This window comes from Aquila chrysaetos, chromosome 22, assembly GCF_900496995.4.
Source record: "Aquila chrysaetos chrysaetos chromosome 22, bAquChr1.4, whole genome shotgun sequence".
Lineage (NCBI taxonomy): Eukaryota > Metazoa > Chordata > Aves > Accipitriformes > Accipitridae > Aquila > Aquila chrysaetos.
The window spans coordinates 2,515,960-2,540,221 of NC_044025.1; the positions used below are offsets into that span (position 1 = coordinate 2,515,960).

The following is a 24,262-nucleotide window of genomic DNA, read 5'->3' on the forward strand; positions in this document are numbered from 1 at the left end:
AAGAGTGGGAAGGAGGTAGGTCAGCGTGATGACTGATGTCTCCATGGGGTAATGATTTCCAGACAGCTGCTCGGACAGGTCATGTCAGCCACAGTACCTGTTGACCTGGACTGTGCATTGCCCAACCTGGGGAACGTCTCACCTTGCTGTGCTGGTACCACACAATGCTATCAGCTGTGGGGTAAGGTGAAGAGCCAGCCCATTCGGTGAGGGAGGATGAAGAGCTGTACTGATCCTCCTTGGACTGGTGGCAAGCTGGTGTCCTTGCTGCTGGGGGGAGCAGAAGGGGAAGGATGTGAGTAAGGACAGAAGAAGGCAGGATGTTTGTGGACGCTGAGCTCATCGTCACAAATCAGTAGTGGATATTGTCTGCGGGAGGTAATAGCGGTAATAGCAGCTCCGCTTGGGAAGGAGGCCAGTGTTTCACACTCCGGGGGATGGCCAAGGGAGGATGATGCGCTCGTGTCGTTAGTCATTAGCACAGAGCAGGCGGCTTCTCATCTCGTAGCGTTTCTGTACTCAGCTGGAGGTCGTGGCAACCTCCTTTGTGTAAATGGCCCGAAGTCAGTCTGACTGCTGTGTGCTGAGCTGGTGGACGTTGGCAAGGAGGTGCTCTACGTGGGCTCAGCGCAGGGTGCTCCCACGTGGGTTCACAAGCATCCATCCGGGCAGGAAGCATTGGTTTAGGACCATCGGTTTCTGAGGTGATGTCCTTAAGCATCTACAGCTTCCAAAGGCAGACACAGCACCCTGACACCCCCAGGGCAGGCAGACCACCTGGTGGCATGCACTGTGCCCTCAGCAGACCCACTGGGCAGTGGCTTCTCTCTCTCCTCGGTACAAGGCAGATGGGAACGCAGACCCAGATTTGTTTACTAGGCTACAATCGACTGGGGTTTTACATCCCAGCAATTACTGGGAAGTCTTCTCTCCTCCTGCGCCTTTGCAGCACATGTGTGAACTTCTGGTTGTGTCACCTTCCCATCCTCTCTTAACAAAGTCTAGCAGTGGGAAGTGATCATCACAACTAACATTTGCGTAGCGTATGTCTTTCCACAGTTCCAGAGCGTTGAATAAATTGAACCCCGCTTCCTCCTTCACCCTTCATATTCAAGCTGTTTCTGAATCCAGGCATCTCATCTTCCACAACCACTCTCAGCTCTCAGAGATTTCTTCTGCCCCAGTGATTAAGCCCTTTATCTGCGGCCTCGCAGAACCTACCTCTGATGCCCGTATCGCTGCTCTCTATTACAGAGACAGTGTTCATCTCAAGATCTTTCTCGCTTTTCCTAACCATTTCATTGCCAGGCTAAGTCTGTCCGTTGGCTCCCTCCTCCACAGTAGCAGATGAGGCCTTTTTCTCTTTGCCTTTAGGGTCATTAAAACTTAATTGGCACATTGGCTTTCTTTGTCAAGGTATCTGTTCTCTCCATCCGTCAATGATGTAGGACACACTGCTGAAATTCCTTTCTTCTTGCATAATTATCTTATTCCACTGCATCTTTTATGCAAAATGTTCCCTTCTGAACATGCTTCTTCTCCTTGCTCCAGCCCTTTCCAAGCATCCGGTTTAGCTGTGGTACCTGCCACAGCTTTGTTTCCTGTATATGCACATGAATTCGTTGCATTATTACCATATTTTATTAGCTAGCTTGGCCATTTTAACTCCTTGACAGCTTGATTCAGGCATTCATAGGTGTTTCCTTCACCCTTTCTCTGAACATGGGATTCACATCACCTAGCTGCAGTCTTCCTTCACAAGTGTCCACCTGAGCTAACTGTCCAGGCTTCATCTCCAACCAGGTGAGAGACAAAAAGACCTCCAAAGACACAAAGAGAGCCTCCAAAAGACAAATCATCCCGTCATAAGACAGGAGTCATAGACAGCCCTGTCTCCCACGGGGCAAACCATCGTTTCTGCTCACTGCTGGTGACTGTGAATTCCCCAGACACTTTTCAAAATACATGCAGCCCGCTTCAGAGTGAATCTAAAGCCTTGGAGTGTAGACTTGCCTTTCTGGATTAGCCTGGGCAAGTCCCGTGCAAATACAGAAACAGTGGTTGGGTCTCCAGGGATGTGCAGAGCACAGGTTGGAACACCACACCAAGGGAGCCCAGGCAGCTTGTCTGAGCTAGATGTCTTAATTTTAGGTGTCTGATGTTAAGTGAGATGAATCTGACACTTTAGAAAGGTTTGGGGAAATGTTTCTGTCTTATTTTGTATTTAGAAAATATAAGGGTATATAGTGAATGTTTAAAAAAAACAACAACAACAGTAATAACAGTAATTATAGGTGGGTGCGATTTTCCTTTATCTTTTAACTGAAGCTGCTAGAAAAATTACTGCTGTGCTGATATTTGGCAAGGACACCAATGCGAGTACCCACTTGTTTCTGAAAAATGCTGTTGGATTTTTAATGACCATCAGCAGCACAACCTTGATTTTTAAATGTCATCCTAAATGTAGCAGTTCCAGCCTCCTCTGCCGTGGCATGTGGGTGTTTGAGTAGGGATGAATCAGAAAGCAGAAAGAATTGCTGGTGCTTTCTGTGACTCCCAAGTTTTCCTCGATGGCTTCCCACCCAAGAACTGGCTTGAATTGTCTGTGGGTTGCATTGCAGCTTCGTAGTCCCTGGTCCTGTGGTGGCACTCCTGCTGTCACTCTCTCCTCTATTAATGCGTGATTATGTTGCTTGATACAGAATGAGTTCATTAGATTTCTCCAGGAGCTGGTGTTCCACAGGTTATGCTTTCTGTTTATCAAAACCAGATAAATAAAAAAAGGTTTCCCAGCTTTTGCAGATGCAGCTTTTCCATTCTCTCTCTGGCTGGAAGTGTTCCCCAGGCTTCGTTTTTGGAGCTGAAGTCTGTGCTTGGCATTTGCAAGATGGTGATTTGCTTTTGTAAATGGAGCAAAGTCTCATTTTTGAATCATGACTCAGTGAAACAAATCTACTTTTCTAGTCTAAAATGATTCTAATAGCACTGTTAAACCTGGTGGGACTAGGAACAGCCAGAGTTTAAAACATGACATTGCAGTGGGTGTGATTTTCCCTGTGATCCAGCATCTTCCCTTGCCTGTAGAGAAGTGAGGTGGATTGAGATGAGGCTTGTAAGCGGTGAGCGGATCAGTTGTTTAAGAGCAATACCTTCTGTTGTGGTGCCTGGGGGTGCTCCAGGGCATGTCCATAAGCTAAACGGGTGGGAGATGATAGAAAGATTTGCTTGATGTAATGCACTGCCTTCCTTGGTTGCAAGGAGGAACGCAGAGAGTTGCGAAACAGATGGCAGGGTTAAAATAGGAGAGAGCATCGCAGAGATGCTGCTGGAAGGGAGCGAAGTGAAGTGCCTGTTCTCACACTTCGCTTTGTGTCTCATGGAAGAGCTGGAGAGTGCCTGCGCTCCGCTGGCATTCCCAACAGGGACATGCCAGGCAAAGGCTTTCTTTTTTTTTTTTTATATTATTAGCACTTGTCTTAAAGAAAAATCAGCTCAAATGAGCAAGCAAACAAATAAAGCGAATAACAATTGAAGGTCTTAGCCTCAGGCCACCTTTTAACGTCTCTCAAGATTATTAGTGGGATGCGTTAGAGAGGCACTTGCTGCTGCTGGAGAATATAAGCCAAAGTGTTAGGAGCCGGGCAGTTAGCACTAAGGCTTTCTTCTTGTGGTGCTTTCAGACAGCTTTTTGCAGTATTTTCATGTTACCTAAGGTGTGTGAATAGGTTTTGTTGGAATATTTGAGTAACGTTGCATGCCTTGAGTTATGCTTAGTGCGATATGGCAGATCTTGCAGGGATGCTTCTGTGCAAAGCTGCCCCACTGTGAGTTACTGTCGCAGAAGGGTCTTGTTCAGGGGTCCCGCAGCAGCAGCAAAGAGCTAGGTAGGACCTTGGGTGCTCCTGCGTTTGCCACCATCCTGGGCCAGTTGAGTTTTGGAGCCAGCAGGCTGGAGACACGCAGAGAAAAGGCGTGTGAAGAAGGAGAGGAGCGGGGAGGCAGGAGTCCAGCACTCATGTTTGCACCCTGGTGCTACTGCCGACGCTCCTGGGAGTGCTTGTTTCCCATCTATAAATCAGGGGCTGCTTTGAAGTCTCTGTGATGAAAAACACTGGATGAGCTCAAGGACATGGTATTAATCCTACAATATTGTTCTTGTTCCTTGCTGTGTTGTGATTTTTGAAAAGAAATCTACACAGTTTTTGTGGGCTATGGCTAAAATGGCATGGAAATAAATGAGTTCTGCTTGCACTTGTAGAGAATCGCTCGCTTTTCATTAATGCAGTCTTTGATGAAACAGACCCCATCCTTAGGCACCGATATGCATTTGACCTATGGTAAAATAGCAGGCTTTCAGAAATGCATAGAGAGTGTTTGTAAGCATGGCACATACAGCCTTAACGTTGATTTATGCCTCAAAATAAACCGTTGGTTTGGGTGATTGAGCACCAGGGGAAGTTCCTGTGATGTCCTTCTCCATGCATGGTGGAGCACTTGTTTGTACCTACCTGGAAGGATCAGTCATTCAACACGTTGTGCTGGAAGAGAGCTCACGCAGTTCCCTTGATCGCTGCAGATGGGGTATGAGTCACCCAGTCCAGCCCTTAAATCACAGCAGGTTGACAAACCCTCCAGAGTGGACTGCATGGGCCCATCCTTCACCGTCAGGAGAACGGAGAAGAGGGGCTAGCCTTGATGGTGCTGTTTCATACTCTTCCCTCTGCTGGCTCCTCTGGCTCCGTGCTGACAGGGTGATGGCAATAGCCCTGAGTATCCAAAAAACTTTGGTTTTTTAATCATAAAATAGTTGGTGGGTCTTTGATTAAACTTGTGGAAGCTGAGCTGGCATCTGAGGCTCTTGAAAGCTGCACCCCTCCGCTTGCCCTGGTATCGGTGGGAGCTTCAGGTGCACAATCCCCTCCAAAGCAGACCAGCAAATGATTCGGCCGTCAGCACTGATGTTCGTGTAGCTGGGGAGTATGTGCTGGCACCAAAATAAAGCTCAGAGCCAGCAAAGCTGAGGGTCAGGAGATGAGAGGGGGTCTGGAGCCTCACGCATGCCGGGGCAGTGGAATTCCTGCCTAGGCTCGCTTTGTTACCATGTGTGATCTCCAGCCTGTTATCATGGTACCTTTTTTTCTATGGATATAAATACAGCCTGTCGGTTTGTTGTTTGTGTGCATTCAGCAGAACAATCTGGCGTGGTTGATATTGTTATGGCACCTAAGGTTTTATTGTCCAGAGCCGGTATTCACTCTTCTACTCCGCTCCGTGGAGAGGTGAGGAGTAGGAGGGGTTTTGCTGCAACTTGACTCAGTCCCTCTGTTCACATCACTCCTCTCCAGAGCAGTCGTGCTTTGGGTGACAACTCGTTTCAGTTGGCCCAAACGAGTGCCCTGGCTGGGCCACCCACTCCCCTGCAGCTGGGACGCTGGGTCCCGGCTGCGGGGGCTTTCTGTACCCCTGCGAGGTGTCTCGCTGCAGCAGATTCGCTATTCTGTATTTTTGTTTAATTACTTACTTTTACAGCTCTTCATATAAATTTAATTATCCATCTGTTATGCTACATTATGGCACTGCAGCTTGTCTGATTTTTCTCCTGTTCCAAAATATTAGCTTCCTTAGCCTCGTCCTCTCTGGGCTTCAGCGAGCCGGGTCCCCTCCCTGTGGGGCTCCCTGTGGCTCTCGACACTGGCCACACCGCACGAAGTAGCTCTGCTCTACTCTTCCAGCTCGAAATTGTTGTGTCTGCAGAGGGCCAGAAACTCACACTAGGTAATTCCCACTTACATCGTGTATCTGAGAGCAGAGCTTGCCCTGCTTAAAGCCGATGTCACTGAGTCCCCAGGGAGCTCAGAGCTTCTCCATAATGGGACGTTATAGCCCTCCTGCTTTGAGCAGGGTCGTTGCAGGGCTCATAAGAAGCTCAACTATCTCTTGCTGGTGTCTGGGATGCAGATAGAGGGTCAATAGCAAGCCAAGGTTCCCCCAGCTTTTCCCAGGCAGTCTTCCATGCTATTTCTGCATCTCTGGGGTGACTCATGCTCCCTCAGTTTAAGTATCACATTAGCCCATCAAAATCACAGAATCACGTACTCAGCTCGCACTTATTCTCTGCGGTTCTATTCCTCCTCTTAGTAACAAATACTCAATAACCTAATTGCTCATTAAAAACCATACTTGCATCTATGTAATCCGTTATGTCACGTTGAGACGTGTTGCTCTCACAGGGCTGCTGCTGCTCCACCACTAATGCGATGAGCGCCTGGCTTGGTAGAAAGTGAGAAGGCAGCATTGCATTGAAATGGAGATTTTCATCTTCTCGGGGTTTTTTTTATGTCTCTCCTATATTCTGTGCTTTTGAACATCTAACATCTCTTTTATGCTTCACATCTTTCCTATGAAATTGTTGTATTGTGTTGCCTATTGAAACCTAGTTTTCCTTTTGTCAGGTTTTCCCCCCTCGCCCCCACTTTCTTCTTCGCTGTATTTTGATCGGCACAACTACTTAGGGCTCCATTTTTCTGGGTGGATTTTAATCTCCTTAAGTCAAAGCTCTGAAGGCCTTTGTCTGTGATAAACTCAGGTTTGAGCTGATGCTCAGAGAAGAGGCTTTCTAGGCCAGTTCTGCTGCATGCGGACCTCGGTGGGGGCTTTGGGGGTGTCTGTGCTTCATCCCTCCTCCTTCTAACTCCGGATAGTCACAGGCAGGCTTGTTGGGGTTATTTTATTATTACCCTGTACATCTCATATTGCGTGTGCAAATGTTCTTTTCGATAGGATGGGACTCTGCAATAATGGAAAGCCTCTGTGTTAAGTATGTATTTTTGTAAGAGATTCACCAATCCTGCACTTCAGCATCGTTTGCTGGCATCCCACGGCAGAGCCAGCGTGGTTGTTTCAAAGGATGAGGGGGCCACAGAACTGTTTGCCTTGAGTTGTCCTGGGTATCCTCCTCTTAAGAACCAAGTTTGGAAGAAGGTGTAGCCACTCCGTGTGTAGCTGGAATTCGTGGATTCAGAGCTGGCTGGGCTCGCTGCAGCTGCTCCGCAGTCATTTCCGATGGGGATAGTTCATGCCATAGCCAGGGCTTTCAATGCAATAGGAAAGCATATTCTCCCCATGTGTCACTTCTCACTTGGACTATTTTAACGCCTTTTTTTTTTTTCCTTAAACCTGCAATCTAAAATTCAGTTGTGCAAGTATTAACGAGCTGCTGATCATCCTGCCTCTTTTTTCTGCCCTTATTCAGACTCTCAGATTTACAGCTATAGTTCGGGCTGGGATTACTGAATTCCAGTCAAACATTTAAATGTTGACATCCTAATGATCAGTTTTATCTCTCTATCTATTATTTGTCAGGTAGTTTTAGCATGAATATACTTACAAGAGCTGTCAGAAATCCTCCAAACACAGAGGCCTCTGAAAAAGTCATTGGCCTTTTCATGTGTGACCCTGCTTGTATTGCTTTTGGTTTCCAGGACTCACAAAAATGACCTTTTCCATTGCCTTTCAAATTCTTACCCAGGTGTGACGGCTTGAGAGGCACAAGAAGCCGGGCAAGGCTTGGAGCTGTAATGCCATCGTAGGCACATTTCAGTCCGAGCCACTTCACTCTCCTGCGAGCAGAGCGTTGGTGCACTCTCATTTTCTTTGTTAACAAATTTTGGAGTGAAAAGTGGGGAGGGGGATGGAGGGAGGGGGCGGGCAAGGTAAGCCATGCTGCCTTGCTGCCTGTTTCTGATCCTCAGGTTACAGCACAAGCTAAATAGACTATACTAAATTTTTTAGGCTGTTTCACAGACTTACAGACTTTGATCCCTGGCTTTGATTTCCCACACGGCATCGCAGACCGCTGGTTCTGATGAGAGAAGAGACCCATTAAGTCCTGTCTAGCCTGGTGATTATCATGCCTTTTCACCATCACGTCAGGCTTTCATCAAAGCACGAGCTCTCCAGACTTACCTCCCCGTGCCCTGGGGAGGATGCTGGTGTAGCCTAGCAGCCGGTGACCACGAGAGCGGGTGTGCAGCTGCTGCCGCAGCAGGACATGCTCCAGCCAGGGCAGGAGGAGTGCTGTGCTCAGCACCCTGCTCCTGCCGGGCAGGAGCATCCCCTCCATTGCACTCCCCCATTCGCACCTCTCTTTGGTCTTTCTCTACCTGGCTTCAGCAGGATGCTCAGAGTTAGGAGATGACCCTTTTTTTCCTAGGGTCTCCTGAGGTTTGTACAAGCAGCAGGCCAAGAAATAAATATTCTGTGTGAGTCCTTGCTGGAGCATTAGAGACGAGGGCATTTGCCTGCCTGCCCTGCTCTGTGCTTCCGAGTCCCCAGGTCCCTCCGTACCATTTTTTTTTTTTTTTTTTAATTTAAATCTAATTTTGCTGCCGTATTGCAAGTTCCCATCTAACTCAAGAGCCACTGTTGCCTCAGGGCTGTGTTGCTGCTTTTCAGTCTTCCCATGCCCCTCACGTGCGGCCTGGAAAAACTTTGAAAAGTCTCCTAAATTTGTGCACGTGTACTTGGGGTCATTCTAGGAGGAGTAGGATAAGGGTATCTCTCGACGGATAGTACTCTTAAAAAATCCTTTCTTCAGCAAAACGGGAGCTGCTTCCATATAATGAGTTTGCCAGCGAAAATGGTAAAGGAGAAGCCTGTGCTGGATTTTCAGGAGCAACAGCTGTGTCCCCTGTGCCGGTGCTGCTCCTTAGCACGCCCAAAACAATGTTCAGGGAGAAATGGCAGCCGTCCCACGAGCAGGTCCCTAACAGCCCAACAGCAAGGTGCGGGGGAATTACAAGCTACAGCGTGTGGGGAGGCTGTTTTGGAGGGCTTTGATCCCAGCTTGTGAGACCACGTCTCTTCCAGGAAGCCTCCATCGTGCTGGTGGCTCCTCTGGCTGGTCATCCTCATCCTAACGGGTCCTTCCTTTGCTTCCACAAAGAGCTTTACTGTAAGAAAAAAGGAAGAAGGGTGCAAACATCCTGACCCAGCAGCTTGTGGAAGGTGCTGGGTGCCATCTCTGCCTTCACCACCCGCCCAAGGCAGGACCTGCCACTGGTCGCTGGGGCGTTGCAGCAACTTCATTTCAATTTTACTCTGATAGCGCTGATCACAGCGCGTCGGCTCTTGTTTTTATTGCTTTTGCTCCCCTCTCCGTGAGCTGTTGAGGCTTGTGGTGTCCTGGCAAACAAGCCTTGACTGTAATAATTTCTGGCCTCTCGTGGGAGGTTGTAACTCCAATGCAGTGAAATATAAACTGGCAGAAAACGGAGTGTTTCCTTCTGCCGTTGCAAGCTGCAGCAGGCAGGCTCAAATGGAGATTTTCTGTTGGCTTTCCCTCCCCTGCTCTTGTTTTTTCCCCTCTCCGTTGAAGGGCATGGTCATCCTCCTCCAGCCACCGAGAGGCAAACGTGCTGGGCTGATGAAATGGCACATTAGATTTGTGCTCGGCAAAGTCACAATTCCAGGAGCTTCGTAAGGAGGTAGCAGTGGGAAACATAAATGTTGTTTGTCTTGTGGTCAAAATGGTGCGTCTTAAGTGCTGCAGTCTGCTTGTGGCAGCCCCATCACTGCTAGGTGAGCCTGTCTGCAGAGGTCCCTGGGAGAGGTGGGGAGAAGCAAGGAGGTCTGCAGGCAGCTGGGACATCTTGAGTTGGATGGAGGACCAGCCCATATTGGGATTTGAAAACACAGAGTAGACCATAGTCTACACCCTGGGAAAGAGAGTATTATCTCCAGGATCCATATAGAGAGGATCTGGTGGCCCGTGCCCAGAGCTGCTCAGAGGTTCTCTCACAATCTGGGATGGATGGCCCATGTCTCAAGAACTTCAGGAACTTCTGCCGAAGAACAAAGCGCACCTTGCAAGGGACAGAGCTTTCTCAGGAGCTGCTCAGACACTGTGGCGTGGGCACCTGTGGGCAGGAGAGATTCCTGCCGGTCTCCCCAAGCTCTTCACCCCTGCTCAACGCATCTTGGGCAGCGTGAACACTGACAGCGTGCCCGTTAACCCTAGCCTGTCCTAGCGCCCAAGTGGTTTCTTGCATTGATCAATCATGAGGAGCCTGTACCCAGCCTTGTTTTCTACTCTTCAGGAACAGAATGAGAGAGAGATGGATGTGATGGATGTGGGCAACGTGGCTGGGAGGCACAAGGACCTCAGATGTGCGGTGAGGGCCACGTCTGGAGGGGATGTGGTATGACCCCGCGATTGGGGTGGGTCCTCCCAGGGCAAACTGGGGCTGTTTAGCACATGGGGGTCTCTCTTGGGAAGCTGCTTGAACCCCAGCACGACGCTTGTGTTGAGTCCCTGTAGCCTTGTGGCTGTTCCTCACCCAGGTTTGAGGCTGGTTTATCTAATCCATTGAGCACACCCAAATCTCTGCCATCACTGTAGTTTCACGCGATGTCATCGTAGGCCGTATTGCACTCCTGTCCCAGCCTCAGAGTTTCATTTCAGTGAATTTCATTGCTGGTACCGCCATCCCCTTACCCATTAGCAGATTAGCACAGGTTGAATTTCCCATGTGAGTGCTCCATAGTCTGTCTCATTGTATTTATTTTGTTCAGGCTGCTTTTCCCTGGGCTTGACAGTGTAATTTGTACAGATCTGTGCTGAGTTTTCCAAACCTTCAAATGAGCTTGTTTGTTAGCGTGAAGCCTGAACTATTGATAGTAGAGACATTAAACAACAGAAACATTGAGAAGTGAGCAACACGCCTACCATCCAGGAAGGCTTTCTAACCTCTAGAGGTGCTCCTTGGCAAAAGCTCCATGGTTCAGAGATTTTAATTAGATCTAATCCTCCAGGTGACCAACCAAGCATTAAAAGGCATACCAATTTTTCAGTTGCCTCTCTTGCTGTAGAGTTTTATTATTTATTTTAGATAGATGTGACAAAAGAACTTGGATATCCCAAACTTAACATTTTCCTTGAATGGCACTAAGAGGTTTCTGGCACAGGAGATTCTCCTTTCAGTGCAGTTATACTCAGAAAAGTGCCTGCCTGCAAGCTCGCTCTGTACTTACTCTGGTCTCCCTTGCCCAGAGTGAGTTGCATGTGAAATTTGGTCAGGTTTTCGGATCAAAAGTTGTATTTTCTGAGTGTCAGAGTTGCCAGCTCCTCCTTGGGATCTGGAAATGCAGCTGGGGTTTCTCCCCCTCTCATTCACACCGGTCACAGAGCCCCAGCATTGAAAATGTGCCTGACAGCGTGGCTGATGATGTGCCAGGCAAAGCCAAACCTCTGCGCCATGACTTCCCCTAGAAAAGCTCAAAGCAGAAACAAGCACAACCCAACCATACACAGACAAAGGCAGAGACCAAAGCTGTCATCGCTGGAAAAACAAAGCTGGAAAGAAAACTCCTTTTCCCCCTCCTACCTGGTTTTCAGCAGAGCTTGTCACAGCAGGAGGGCTATGTCTGTGCATCTCTTGTAGCGGCTGGGTGGGTTTTGGAGATGCGCAGGGCTGTCATCACGGCCCCAGTGGCTCTGCTTGTGTTGCCTAGCCTCTGCAGGAGAAGGTTTCACGCTGTTGTGGTGAGCACGCCTGTGCTCAGCCATCCCAGCTCAAGCACCAGCTGTGCCCAGCTCACTGCCAAGGGCACCTTCAGCGACCTTGGGACATGTATTGCTTCTCACTGCTGCGTTTCCTTGCTGCCTTCTGGGTGTTGCGTCTCTGGACTCCCGAAGGAGTCTTATCACAAACCCTGGATATGTCTGGCTTATACATCCATCTGGACCGAAAGGAGGTGCAGGATTTGTGTACTTCTGTAGGGTAGATGTTCCTTATCTCTGGCTCTTTTGAGGCGAGCGTCACACTTAGCACCTTTCCGCCTGCTGGGGTATGTTAGACGGGTCTTCAGCCAACTCCCGAGTGCTCTGGGAGCTGTTTGTCCTCCATTCCACCGTTGTACTCTTCCCATCTTTGCCCTGGGAGAAGTTGTTGAGGCTGGATGGGGTGCTGTGATGCTGCGGGGCTGTAGCACCGTCCATGGGCTGTCGCTGTGCTGGAGGGGCCATGGCTGTCCGTGTGAGTGCAGGTGTGGCTGGAGATGAGAGCAGTGGTTGTCATCTGGAGGAAAATCACCTTGGGTCCAGGGGCTGCTTGGGGGCAGCTGATGGTTTTGGGGCTGATGCTGTTTGCCTGCATTGACTCCTGACTCTCCAAAATCAAAGCCCAGGCCAGGCCACCAGAGATGCCATCGCTGCTCTGCAGGAAGAGGGGGTTGGCCAGGTGGGTCATTTCCCACCATACTGAGGGGGAAAATAACATCCTGTTGCTGCAGGAGGAGACTCTGCTGCACCTGTTGACATGGTGAGGATGGGGGATAAACACGTCTTGGTACATGCATCAGGTCCCACCTGGACCCAGGCACTACCAGAAGCTGGTTTGCACCCAGGGATGCTGGGGCTACTGCAGTGCCAGCACGCGGGGGTCTTCGGGTGCACCTGTGGACCGTGCTGTGAAAATCTCTTCTGCAGGAGGATCCTGAAGCTCCTGGGTTTGTTCTTTCTCCTTCCTGCCCTCTCTGGGCAGGTCGCAGATGTCCCCCTCCTCGGCAGGGTGCCTGCCGTAGCAAGCGGGTGACGAAGGAGAAATCAAAGGTGGCTTTCAAGAACCCCCTTTTTCCTGCCTTGAGGTCAGCCTGGTAATTGCAGTCAGGAACCTGCACACCAGATCTGCCACCTCCGAGCTGTGGATGACTCCTAATGGTGCGAGAAGCAAAGCCTGGATGGAGCAGGGAGGGTTGGAGACATTGCCCGGCACCTTGGTTGACATAGATGAGCTTAGTGTTTTGCTGTATTTCTGGGAGCCATGGGTTTAATTCAAAGCTGCTCCCTGCCCAAATCCATTTGTCTTCTGTTTTTGTTTTTTTATGACCCTGTCTGCCTCTGTCTCTCTTATTTCTTGGATGATGCTTGGCACTGGCTGCTCCAGCAGCTTTCTGGTTGCAGTAAGAGCTGTGTGTTTTGCTGTGGCAGGGATGCGTGACCTTTGTCTGGCCTCAGTGCAACTGCTGCTTCAAAGTCGAGCAAAGGCTGAAGTGCTGGAGCTCTTCCTCGGAGCACGAGACCTGGGATCAGGGATGTAGACAGGCAGTACGTTATGCTCTGACTGTGAAAGCCCTGCCAAAGAAGGGGCCTGTAGCATCTAACCTCTCTGCCACCTTCAAAGATGTACTGGAAGTGAATTTGCAAAGTGTCTGCATGGCTGAGATGCCCCTGCATGGGCAGCCAGTACCCAGGGGCAGCACAGACAGCAGGCAAGGTTTGTCTTCGTCTGCCTGCACCTGGGCCAGCTCTTCACATCCAGACCTGAAATTTTAGCCTGGTTCTTGCAGACAGAAGGATGCATTTAGCCATTTATATAGCCCTTGGAGAAAAGCACTTCAAGCAAGAGGTGTGTGGGTGGTGAGACGAGGCATAATTTGTGATTCAGAGGTGCTGGGAACAAGCAGGACCTTCCTCCAGGTGAGCTGGAGGGCCAGTCCTGCAGCACAGAAGCGTTTAAATAAATCAGCATGTTAACAGCAAGAGAGGAGTGGGAGAGAGGGGGAAAGTGAGAGCCGAAATAAAAGGCTGTTAAGGAATAAATGTGATGCAAAGCGAGAGGATTAATAGCTGCAAGGGAAACCCAGGGGAAGGCTCCTTGCCAGGGGAAGACAGGTAGGACATGGCCATGTGGTGGGGTGATATGGACAGCCCAGTGGGCCCTTCCCCAGCCCCGTTGCCATCGCTTCAGGTTGCATCAGTCACGTGCTGTGTTTGAGATGGCCTGCATGGCTTCACACCTTCTCCATAACCGCAAACTGTGGTCGGTGGCAGCTGGAGGGGTTTGCTCTGGGGTCGGGCTGGATTGACGCTCGTTCATGTCCACTGCGGGGTGCTGCCCCAGACAGACCCGGACTCTGTCCCACCCTGCCATACCCCACTCTGTTGGTGACCTGCCTTTTGCTTTTTTCCCTGTAGCAACCCCAAAGTCCAGATAGAAGCAATCGAAGGGGGTGCGCTGCAGAAGCTCCTGGTTATTCTGGCTACGGAACAACCCCTGGCTGTCAAGAAGAAGGTGAGCAAGTGGGGATGCACCTCTGGGTAAAGCTGCTTTTGTGCTGAACTCAATGCAAGTGCTCCTCGGGACATCGCTGCCATCGTGAGAGTGTGGGACCCTGCGCTGGTCCCCATGCTGGGTGGGCTTTGCTCCCCATGGGTGCAGGAGAGTGGCTGGCCCTGGGTGCCGGACCACCCCCAGCAGCCCCGGCTGGCCGGTGCGTGCTGGCCTCCCAGCGCTGTTGGTCTCGCCCCCGCTGCCAGCAGCGGCACAAACAGCAGCTCTGCCAGCCCCGTGGGGGACAGGGCTCAGTGCTGCGGCTCCTCTGGGAGGAAAGGCAAGGGTCCCCGTGGCAGGCATAACCATCAGAGTCTAACAAACATGGGAGCTGACATTTGGAAGGAGCTAATTGCTGGAGCCAGCCCCGTGTCCTGCCTTTGGCGGTGGCTTTGGAGCAAGCCGAGCAGCGCTGAGAGCCCCCAGCCAAATGTGCAGTGCTGTCTGTCGGGGTGGGGGCTTCCTCAGTGCCTCCCTCCCTCCCTCCTCGCTGTAATCCCTGGAGCATGAGATCTCATTACCCTTGCTTTAGCGTGTGATGCTCCCTCTGTTTACGGGCCATAAAATTATCTGGCTGCTCCTGAAAACCCAGCCCCATCGTTTAACACAGTGACCTCCTGTGAGAGGGGGTTCGGTGGGGAAAGGGAGCCACCAGCTCCTTCATTCATCTTTAATGCACCTGCTGTTATGCAAACAGTGGCGCACTGCCAGTGTTTTAACAAGCTCCTACAAACACATTCCCCTTTAGTCCATGGTAAGGGTCCTCCCACTAGTGAAAGGCACGGGAGAGTTTGGGGAACCCCTTTGCTTTTGGCCACATGTGTAAGGAGGTCCCAGCCAGAGAAGTGCACCACAGGATGCTCCGTGCTCAGAAACTCCTCCCTGGAGTGCCCATGACTCAAGCCGGAGCTTGTTTTGGGGTGGGGAGGGATGGCTGGGCATGCAGAGGCCCTGACCAGCATCATTTCAACCCCTGGGTGGTTGGGTACAGGGCGATTCTTTCCAGTGAGCCTGAACGCGTCCCGCTGGCAGCACCTGCAGAAGAGTGAAAGGGATGAGCTCAGTATCGTCCACATTCACGTGTGACCTTACGAGAGCCTCTGAGGGTTGAACCCCCTTTTCCAGGAGGGCAGAGGTTTTTAATTTCCAGTTCCTATGCTGTGTACGGTCTCCCATCTCCAGGCCAGGATCCCAAGGACAGGTCGGTGCCCCGGCCCCTTCCCACACCGAGCAGCAGCCCACAGCTCCCGCTCCGGTGGGTTTTCTGCCCCGGCGCTCACTGCGGTGTGCAGCAGCGAGGCCAAAAGTGCATTTCTTCCCTCCCCTGTCCTTTGGCCTATGGTTAAAAAAGGAGACGGAAACATCCTCCAATTCACCAGTGGCAACTCGGAAGATGGAAAATAGAAACAAGTGGGACCGGGGAAGACATGGCTGTCAGCTCGGATCTGTCCGAGGAAAGCGGGGATGCACGGTCCACCTCGGTGCGCGGAGGAGCCGGCTCTAATCGCTGGCAGGCACCCAGATGAGCACCCCCATCCCCGCTCAGGCAGCAGCCCTGCCCCGGGCAGCGTCAGCCCGTCCCCTCTGCAAACCGCGGTTGTCAAAACCAGAGGAGTGTAAGATTCAGCCGGTTGGCCCCTAATTGCCTCCTCGGTGTTAACCCCATGCCGCTCAAGGCAAGTGCGGGCGTGCTGGTGTCTCACTGGCGGTGCGTGATGCTGCACCGTGACAGACCCTGTTTTGGGACTGTGTCCTCAGAAACATCATGATCTTGTCCTCCATCCACATGGGTGTGAGGGAGAGGTGTCCAAATCATCTCGAGGGGATCAGGCTCCACTGAGCAGTGCTGGACCCCCCTTCTCCCTGTCCTTAGCCCGTAGCCGGGCTCTGTGCCGAGGACCGGTGGGGGCAAACTGTGAGGAGAAGCGATGGCATTGGGTCTGTTCAGGTGCTGGTCACAGGTCCCTCTGGGTTATCGTTCTAGCGAATGCGGTGACAGTCTGAGTTGGAGTCTGGGGGGAAGTCACCCAAGTTCAGGCAGCCTCACAGCACCGGGGAGGGTTGGGATGAGGAGAAAAGGGGGCTCTCGGAGATGCTCCTCAGCAAGGAGAGGTTTGAATGCATCTGCCAGGGAGCTCTGCACAAATGGTTTGGAGCGCGTTTCTCCTGTCCCTGTGGGATGCCATGAAGAGAGACCGCGCCAAATGCAGCGACTGTGGCCACCGTGCTGACGGACCTCTCTCCCCACCAGGCTCTCTTCGCGCTGTCCTCCATGCTGAGACACTTCCCCTACGCCCAGCAGCAGTTCCTCAAGCTGGGCGGCCTCCAGGTCCTCAGGAGCCTCTTCAGGCAGAAGGGGATGGAGACCCTCCACGTCCGTGTGGTGACGCTCCTCTACGACCTCATCGTGGAGAAGGTGAGGAGCCAGGAGGGAGGGGACGGGACCCGGCCAGGCACTCCCCACCTTCACCCCTTCACCGAGCCAAAGGGGCCGTTGAGCATCCTCACGGGACGAGGGTGAGGAGGGGCCGATCCAGCATCTCCGTGCTGTTGGGATGAGTTCCCTCCAGCCCACGGGCCACTGCTGTGGGGGACGAGCGCCCGGGAGAGCCCAGAGCGCGCTTAAATCTTTATTTTTTTCATTAAACCGCCATCGCCATTTCCACCCGAGGGTGTTTAAATAACAAAATGGCAAGGACCTGACTAGGGAAAACAGGCACCGGACTGCAGTGAGCTTGGCTGCGGCATCCAGCCGCCGGCTGCCAGCCAAGTGCCCGGGGACCAGCGCCGCTGCTGTGCCCCTGCCTGCCGGAGAGGCCCTTGCCTGCCTGCACATCCCTCGCTGGAGCCAAGCCCGCAACGTTAAGTGTTTTATTTTCAAATACCTTGGATTACTGCTGTAAATGTCAGTTTAAAACCCGTCTTTCCTTGCCATCGCTCGTTGTTTAGTCTGTGCGTTTCTCTTACTCCAGAGAATGGAAATTAAATCCACTTTCACTCAGTTTATAGCCAATTTGCCCTGCAGATTATTACTGCTGTAATACTTGGGTTTCAGGCACCGCAGAGCAATGTCTGTGTTTTAAAACAGTTGTTTTCCAGGAGACTTTGTAAAGGTGCAAATTATTTTAGCAGGTCTGAAATCTTATCAGGTGCTGGCTTTAACATGCAGCAATCCTGTCTGTCTGCTCGCATGGAAAGGGAGAGTATGTGGGCATTTTACCTGAACCGTTCCTGTTCACTCCTGCTGCACGTTTTATGGCCGCCCCTCCAGCAGCCCCATCTGTTCCCAGCTCCGCTGTGGCTGGGGGCAGTCTGCAGGCTCGGCAAATTCTCAGGTTTATGTTAAAACAATGATTTTTTGCTGCCTTTCGGACTGGGAATGCCATCTATCAATTCCAGCTGCTTCATGGAGGAGACGGGAGACCCCTCGGTGTCTGGTGGGGAGGAGGGCTGTCTGAGCGGTGGTCGCAGATTTGGGGTGGGCTGGGCGACAGTCAGATAGATTGGTTTGAAAATCGTAAACTGCCATCGGCACCTCTCTGCGCTGAAGCACAAATTGCCGGGGCTCTGAACGGCTTTTTCTGCTGCCCTCTTTCCTTTTCACCCCAAATCCTGCCTGGCCAGCGGGGATTTAGCAGGCAGCCCTCTCGGGGGACTGGGAGTGGGGACGTCTCCTCGGTGTCGTCGCTCCTTGTCCACACTGTGTCCTGTAAATCAGTACAACCAAGCTCCCTGCAGCAGCCGCCCAGGGGACGGCAGGAGTCTATTGCCAAGCTGATGAAGAGGTCAGAGAAAATGTTATGGGTGCCCTCGGGGACCCAAGCGGCCCCCGGGGACAGGATTTCTGCTCACCAGCCTCGCAGAAGCCCTCACCTGCCTTCAGCAGTCCGGGGCGAGCAGCTCTGTGTTACGCAGAACTAATTAGTGAAGCACAGACAGAATAATTATCACAGGGGCCACCAACCAAGCTGGCAGGATCCACTGGGGGAGTGGAGCCTGTTTGGGGAATTTCACGCTATCGATAGCCACTCCACCACCCAAGCCCCAAAGGGCGTCAGGGTGGCGGTGGGAGGTTTTCCTTCCTCCTCCCGGCCCCGGCGCTGCTCGGGGCAGGTCTGTCGCTGGGAAGGGAGCCGGCAGCCCTGCCTGCCCCGGTCCCTGCGGGCACCTTTCTGCTCTCGGCACCGTCCCTGCAGAATTTCAGTATTTGGGGTTTTCTGGACCAGGCTGGGAGGGGAAGGTCTGGCTGTGGCTGAAGGAGACCGAGATCTCCATCTTTTTCGGAAGAGCGGCATGCAGCCAGGCGGTGGTTTGTTAGGCACTGAAGGAGCCTGAGCGGCATCCCAAAGCAGCAGACCCAGAGTCTTTACAGGTCTTCTGCTGAACTTCTTTCCCCTTGAGTCCCCTTTCAGGGCCATGTGGTACTGAAAACCCTGGTCACCGAGAGTTTTCCAGGGTGGGTAACCAACTTCATGCATGGGCAACAGGGAACCAGGACACAACCGCGTCTTGGTTTTCTGTTGCAAGTCATTTTCCAAGGCAGGTGTTAGGGGGTGTGCGTCCTCCCCTCCCATGATGTGTCACCTCCTGCGAGCAGTTGCTTTCTGACAGGGATATTAATCCGTGTTCCACCACTTCCCACAGATGCTACTTGAGGACTCACAGCACGGAGATCAAATGGAAGAGAAAATCCAGCAGTACCGGCAAGTCAAGCTGGTCCCGGCGGTGGTGGAGCAGGACTGGTGCGTGGTCGTTTCCAACCTGCTGGCCATGCCGGAGCACGACACTCGGGAGAAGGTCCTTAAGATGGTCAGCGTGCTGATGGCCTTCTGCAAGGAGCGCTACCGGGGGGACCAGGCCCTCAGCACCACCCTCGGCCTCCTGCGCAGCGAGTACGAGGAGCTGGCGGCAGAGGAGCAGAGGGAAGGTGACAAAGAGGGCTATTTCAAGGAACTCCTTGGCTCTGTAAATACCATCATTCAGGAATTAAGATGAAAATAGCTGTAGATTCAGTTCAATTCCAGATAATTCAGGGCAACAGCGTGAGTTTTGATGGCACCAGTGTAAATGCACTTTTGAATAAACTGCTGGACTAAATGAGATCCCACCACTGGGCAAATGTGCCAACAGCTTCATTATTAAAACATACGTGTTTGGGGGCATGGCTTTTTTTGCATGGGGTACTGCGGGAAAAATAGAGGTATATACTTTAGAGGGAATGAGGTAGACTCTCAGCTTACGTTGCCTCCAACCGTGGTACCTTAGGAGTGTTCGCAGTGTGTCCGCAGGCTCATCTGGGGTGGGCAGGACTGAGGGATGTGGGACTGTCCTTGTTAGGCAGCTCTGCTGCACAAAGGGAAGCGTTTGTTCCCACAGCTCTGATCTGCCTTTGTTCTTGCCTGGCGATGACCTGCGGTGTCTGTGATCTTTTATTTGCTTCTGTATGATGCATCTCGGCGCTCAGACAGCACCGTTTGCCTTTGGATTATTTTGCACTTGTATGGGAGGACGGAGCGTCGTTTCCTTGAAACGTTGGTTGGAGGCGCTCTCTGGAGGTCTCTAATCCAGCCTTCGCTCGGAGCAGGACTATCCCTCGGTCAAGTCAGTGTGGCCGTGACCAGCTCGAAGCAGCCCAGCTCCACCACCCCCTCTGCGTAGGTCACGTAGCTCTGCCGTGGCAGCTCTCCTGCAGCCCCTCTCTGCTTGGAGGCCAGCCACGTCCCCACGGGCTGGGTGTCAAAACATCTATCTAAGCCGTGGAACCGCTCCTGCCATCATAGGGGCGAACCAGCTGGTGAAGCAAAGCACGCTTTGCCCTACAACAAACCATTGAGTTTTTCTGCTTGCGTTGTTCTTGTCTTGGGAGGTGGCTTCCAAGATGATCTCCAGGGAGTGAGGCTGGTGAGCCAAGGGGTTTTTGTCCATGATGTACAGCACGTTCTCCTTGCTGAGCTGGGCCAGGGCCTCTCCCTTCACACACCTCTTCCCGTTGCAGCTTCTCCTCTCTCTCCTCGAGGCTCAGGTCCCCTTTCCCCATGAACCTCCTCTGAGGTCCTCCTCACGCCGGATGGTCCGTTGGGGAAGATGTTCTGCCCTCTCCTTGTCGGGCTGATTCTCTCTCCCCACATCGTCCTTCCACAGGTCAGGAAGAAACCAAAGTCTTGCTCAAGGCTCTGGCTGCCCAGCCCCTGGCCTGGAGATGACTGCCACCTCCTGCCATCAGCAAAGATTATAAAAACTAACTTTATTCATTATTTTGCCTGTTTCATTAATTACCCCCTCCTTGTTCCGAACCCTTTTTGGGGAGGATTTGAGTGTTTTTTTAATAAAGAAAGAAATCAATTCTGTTTCTCATGAGTCCCCCTGTGGGAAACACGCTGAGTGGGATGCTGCAGTGAGCCCAGCGAGCTCCACGGTGCTGCCCCGTGCCTGGGGACGGGCACGTGGCCCCCCCCGGCCCCCCTGCCGGGGCTGTCCCCTAGGCGAGGACAGGCTCACCCGGGCCAGCGCTGGGGCTTTGGCAGTGCGGAGAAATGGGCATTAAAGGCTGGGTGGTGGCCACTGATTTGAGAGCAGAGGAGAGGAAGGAGAGGAAGGAGAGGAAGAGCTCCACCATGCTGTCCTCTCCTGGTGCCGTGGCAGGGGGGACACACAGCCTTTTCACACCAAGCTTTTATCTTCTCTTGGCTGACACAGCTGGGGTGACCGGGTGCTGTTCCACTGCGGGGGGAAGCCCCCATGCTCTGGGTCCTCGGGGCAGCCGGCAGCGGAGGTCAACCCCACCAGGATTTGGGGTCTGCAGAAACAGTGCAAGCAGCGTGGTGGTTTGGGGGGGGAGACGCGCTCGTCTCGCTCCCACCCTGCAGCTGGTGTTTTCCTACAGCGGGATGCCGGCACAGGGCTGAAATTCGGCGGCAGCCGGGTCCCGGCCACCGGCTTGGGCGGCTTCCAGCAGGTTCCCTGCCGACCCCTCCTCGAGGGCGGCTTTGGCAGGGGTGGCAGCGGCTTTTTCTCCACAGGCTTTGCCCAGCAGCGCGATGGGAGGCGAAGGCAGAGCGAGCGCTGGGACGTCCCAGCGCCGGGCTGCAGAGCTTTCGGGCACAGAGCGATGCTGCGGCCGCCCCTGCACCGGCCGGCGCGGGCTGCCGGTGGAGCACGCTGAGCGTGCCCTGCTCCCGGCACGGCGAGGAGGTGATTAGTTATAATTCCTGTATTCACTTTCAGAATTGCTTTCTGGCAATAGCAGGTATTTCAATCACCGCTACTCCTGCTGCCGGCTTAATGGGACCTGGGGGCTGCAGCACCAATGTTACCAACACAAGTGCAGAAAAATAAATTAAGAAAAAAAAAAAACCAAAAAAACCCACACCCCAGCTGGTCCCCACCATCCCCCCAGCTCCAAGCTGGGGCCAACACAGCCTCACAGGGCTTTGCCACCGCCGGTGACGTGCCCACGCAGCAAACACCAGCAGGACTTTGCGAGGGGCTGCGTGATTTATGCCCCCCCCCCCCGCTGCTAACCCAGACAGGCACCTCCCTGCAGCCAGCGCGGCCCTGCAGGCGATCGATCAGACTATTTCAAGGCTATTAGTCCTTCTTGATGCTAAAATATTTCTGGCTACTGTTTACAGCGTGTCAGTTGTCGCTGTTAAGTAGCGGGGCTAATTATAAATACTGATTTATTTTTTTTCTTGTCCTTCTCAGATTTCGATTCAGGCTGTTTTGCTGGGATTAAAAATAATTTTTTTTTTTTCTTTTCTTCTGAAATGCATTTCCCATCCAGGCCTGCCAGGATTTTGCTTTGTAGGTTTAAAAAAAAAAAAAAAAAATGTGATGGCAATAGCCAGGGCAAGCTTGGGAAGGGGCTTTTCTGTGCGAAGCCTGACCCCCCCCCCCCCCCCCCCCCCCCCCCCCCCCCCCCCCCCCCCCCATCCCAGGCGATGCCCGGGGGAGGCAGGTCTTCAGCTGGGGAGCAGAGCTGGCGCAGGGAGTATCAGAGCATGGATTTCTTCAGCCCTGGTTGCCCCTGTTGCTGTTTTGCAGCTCGATTTAATGAGGTAGGGAAGGTTTAACACCTATTTAAGGGCTGAGCAGGGAGGAAAAACCAGCTGGACCAACCCTCCCTGTTCAATGCCAAAGCCAAAACCCCACTCCCTAATCCCGTAAATCCGTTTGGCGTGGGTGCTGTGACGCCTGGGTTGGTCGAAGGCGCCGGTGCCCTCGGACGCAGCTCTGCGAGGGGCCGGGACCACCGTGGGCATCTCCGCCGGGTCGTTCCCACCCGCCACGGGGGTCTCGCGACGAGGGCTGGCTCTGGGAGGGGAAAAAAAAACCAAAAAAAAAAAACCCAAAAAAACCCAGCCTGCAAGTGCTTCTGGTCTCTGCCCTTCCAATCCCCCGCCACGCGCAGGTGAGGTGCCGCTGCGCGGTCCCGGCCGCAGCGCTGAGCACGGGGGTGGCACGTGTGGGTCTTGCTCTGCAGCAGCGGTTGCGGCCGAGCGGCTGAAGGGTCATGACGCCCACCGGCAGTTTCCCCTCACGCTGGCAGAGTACTGCGGGTGAGGAAGGCCACAACACTAAAAGGAAGAAAGAGAGAAAAAAAAAAAAAAAAAAAAAAATATCCTGGCATTGCTTATCACAAACCCCTTGGAACCTTGCTGAAGGTACTTGCGGTGCAAAGACTTTTTGAGGTCCTTGGACAGCACTGATGCGCAGTGACTTTCACATCCAGCAGCTGTGGCCAAACCCTGCGTCCTCCCTGCCCAAAGGGCTCTGTGCTGTGGGGGGATATGGGGGGACAGGGACAGGACCCCCCCCCCCCCCCCGCCTGGGGCACCCCCACAACAGTGCTGGGGTTTGCTGGAGCTGCCCCCAGCCCCTGCAGAGCATGGCAGCCCCTTGACTCTGGGGCCAAGGCATTTTGGGGAGGCAGTCGCATTGGGGTGGGGGTGTTACCAGTGCTAACCGGTCAGTGTCTCTGCCCGACACCCCCCCCCCCGAGAGCTGCTGTACCACAGCCAGCCCTGGCAGGACCTTGGCACTGGGGGGGGGTTGAGCTGCTAAAGGCCATCTTGGCTCTTGCCCAGAGCCATTGCACCCCATGGCCCTGGCTGCTTGTTGTATTAAGAGTGAGAGCCCCCCACCATGCCTCCTCCCAGCTGTGGGGGGGTCCCTGCGGGGGTGGGGGTGTCCCAGCTGTGCTGGGCCGCAGCAGCCCCTGCACTAACTGCTCCCAGTGCAACTCCCTTCGGTGGCTGAATACAACAAATTAACACAAATTACCTGGAAATATTGAGCACGGCCTGTGCTAAATAAAATGCAGACAATGACCCAGGCAGTTCAGCTCCAGCAGGCCGCCCCCCCCAGCCCTCTGCAGCAGTCTCCCTCTCAGGCCCGAACTGCTGAGCCAACCCCCCCCCCCCCCCCCCCCCCCACCCCCCTTTACCAAAGCAGCCCCCCCTTTATCAAAGTCAAGGCAGAGAAATCCCTCCCTCCCTCCAGTGCCTGGACACCCTGGGGATGAGCACGGTGCAGGCGGGAGCAGCAGAGCTGGGGGTGACCGGCACTGTGGGTGGCCCTGCTCCATGTCAGGGGGGGTCGGTGACCATGGGGGTGCCCCTGGGCTGTAGCACCCAGGGCTGGAGCTGCTGTGGGTGTCGGGGACCTCCACGTCCAGGCTGTTGGGGTCTGTCCCTGCAGGGAGCAACGGGACTGGTGCCGGGGGAGGCGGTGGCAGCCACAGAGTCTCAGAGGGCACCGAGGGCTCTGCCGTAGGGCAGCCACGGCCACGGTTCAGCCTTGGGGGCCGCAGCCCGAAACGGGGGCAGCCCGCCCTGCCCTGCGCGTCCCCGCGTCCTCGGAGGGCGACGGAGAAAAGCGGGCGAGCGTTGGGCTGATTTCCGCGTCCATAAGTGCCAGCCCAGGCTGGTGTCCCCGCTAATGACAGGCTTGTTCCCAAAATGGCGTTGCTGGTCCGCAGCCCAGCGTAATGACAGGGCTGCTGCCCGCCTCTCCCTCGGCGGCTGCGGGCAGGACAGGGACCAGCCCGTCCTGACCGAGTCGCTGCCGGCGGCACGGGGCGCATCCCGCTGCGGTGACGCACATCCCGCTGACCCAAATTCCCGCAGCACCACACAGCACCTTCGCCCACC

At 53.4% G+C, this 24,262-nt stretch overlaps 1 protein-coding gene across 5 annotated transcripts in view; it reads left to right on the forward strand.

Moving 5' to 3' along the window:
* The window catches only part of SIL1 (SIL1 nucleotide exchange factor), a 100,706-nt gene extending 81,493 nt beyond the window's left edge, over positions 1–19,213 (forward strand). For all 5 annotated transcript variants that reach the window (XM_029998177.2, XM_029998180.2, XM_041119367.1 and 2 more), the window contains 3 exons: positions 13,976–14,072; positions 16,363–16,527; positions 18,756–19,213. In XM_029998177.2, coding sequence (XP_029854037.1) covers positions 13,976–14,072; positions 16,363–16,527; positions 18,756–19,106 — 613 coding nt within the window. In that variant the 3' untranslated portion in view covers positions 19,107–19,213. The remainder of the gene's footprint in view (positions 1–13,975; positions 14,073–16,362; positions 16,528–18,755) is intronic.
* Positions 19,214–24,262: the final 5,049 nt, after the last annotated feature.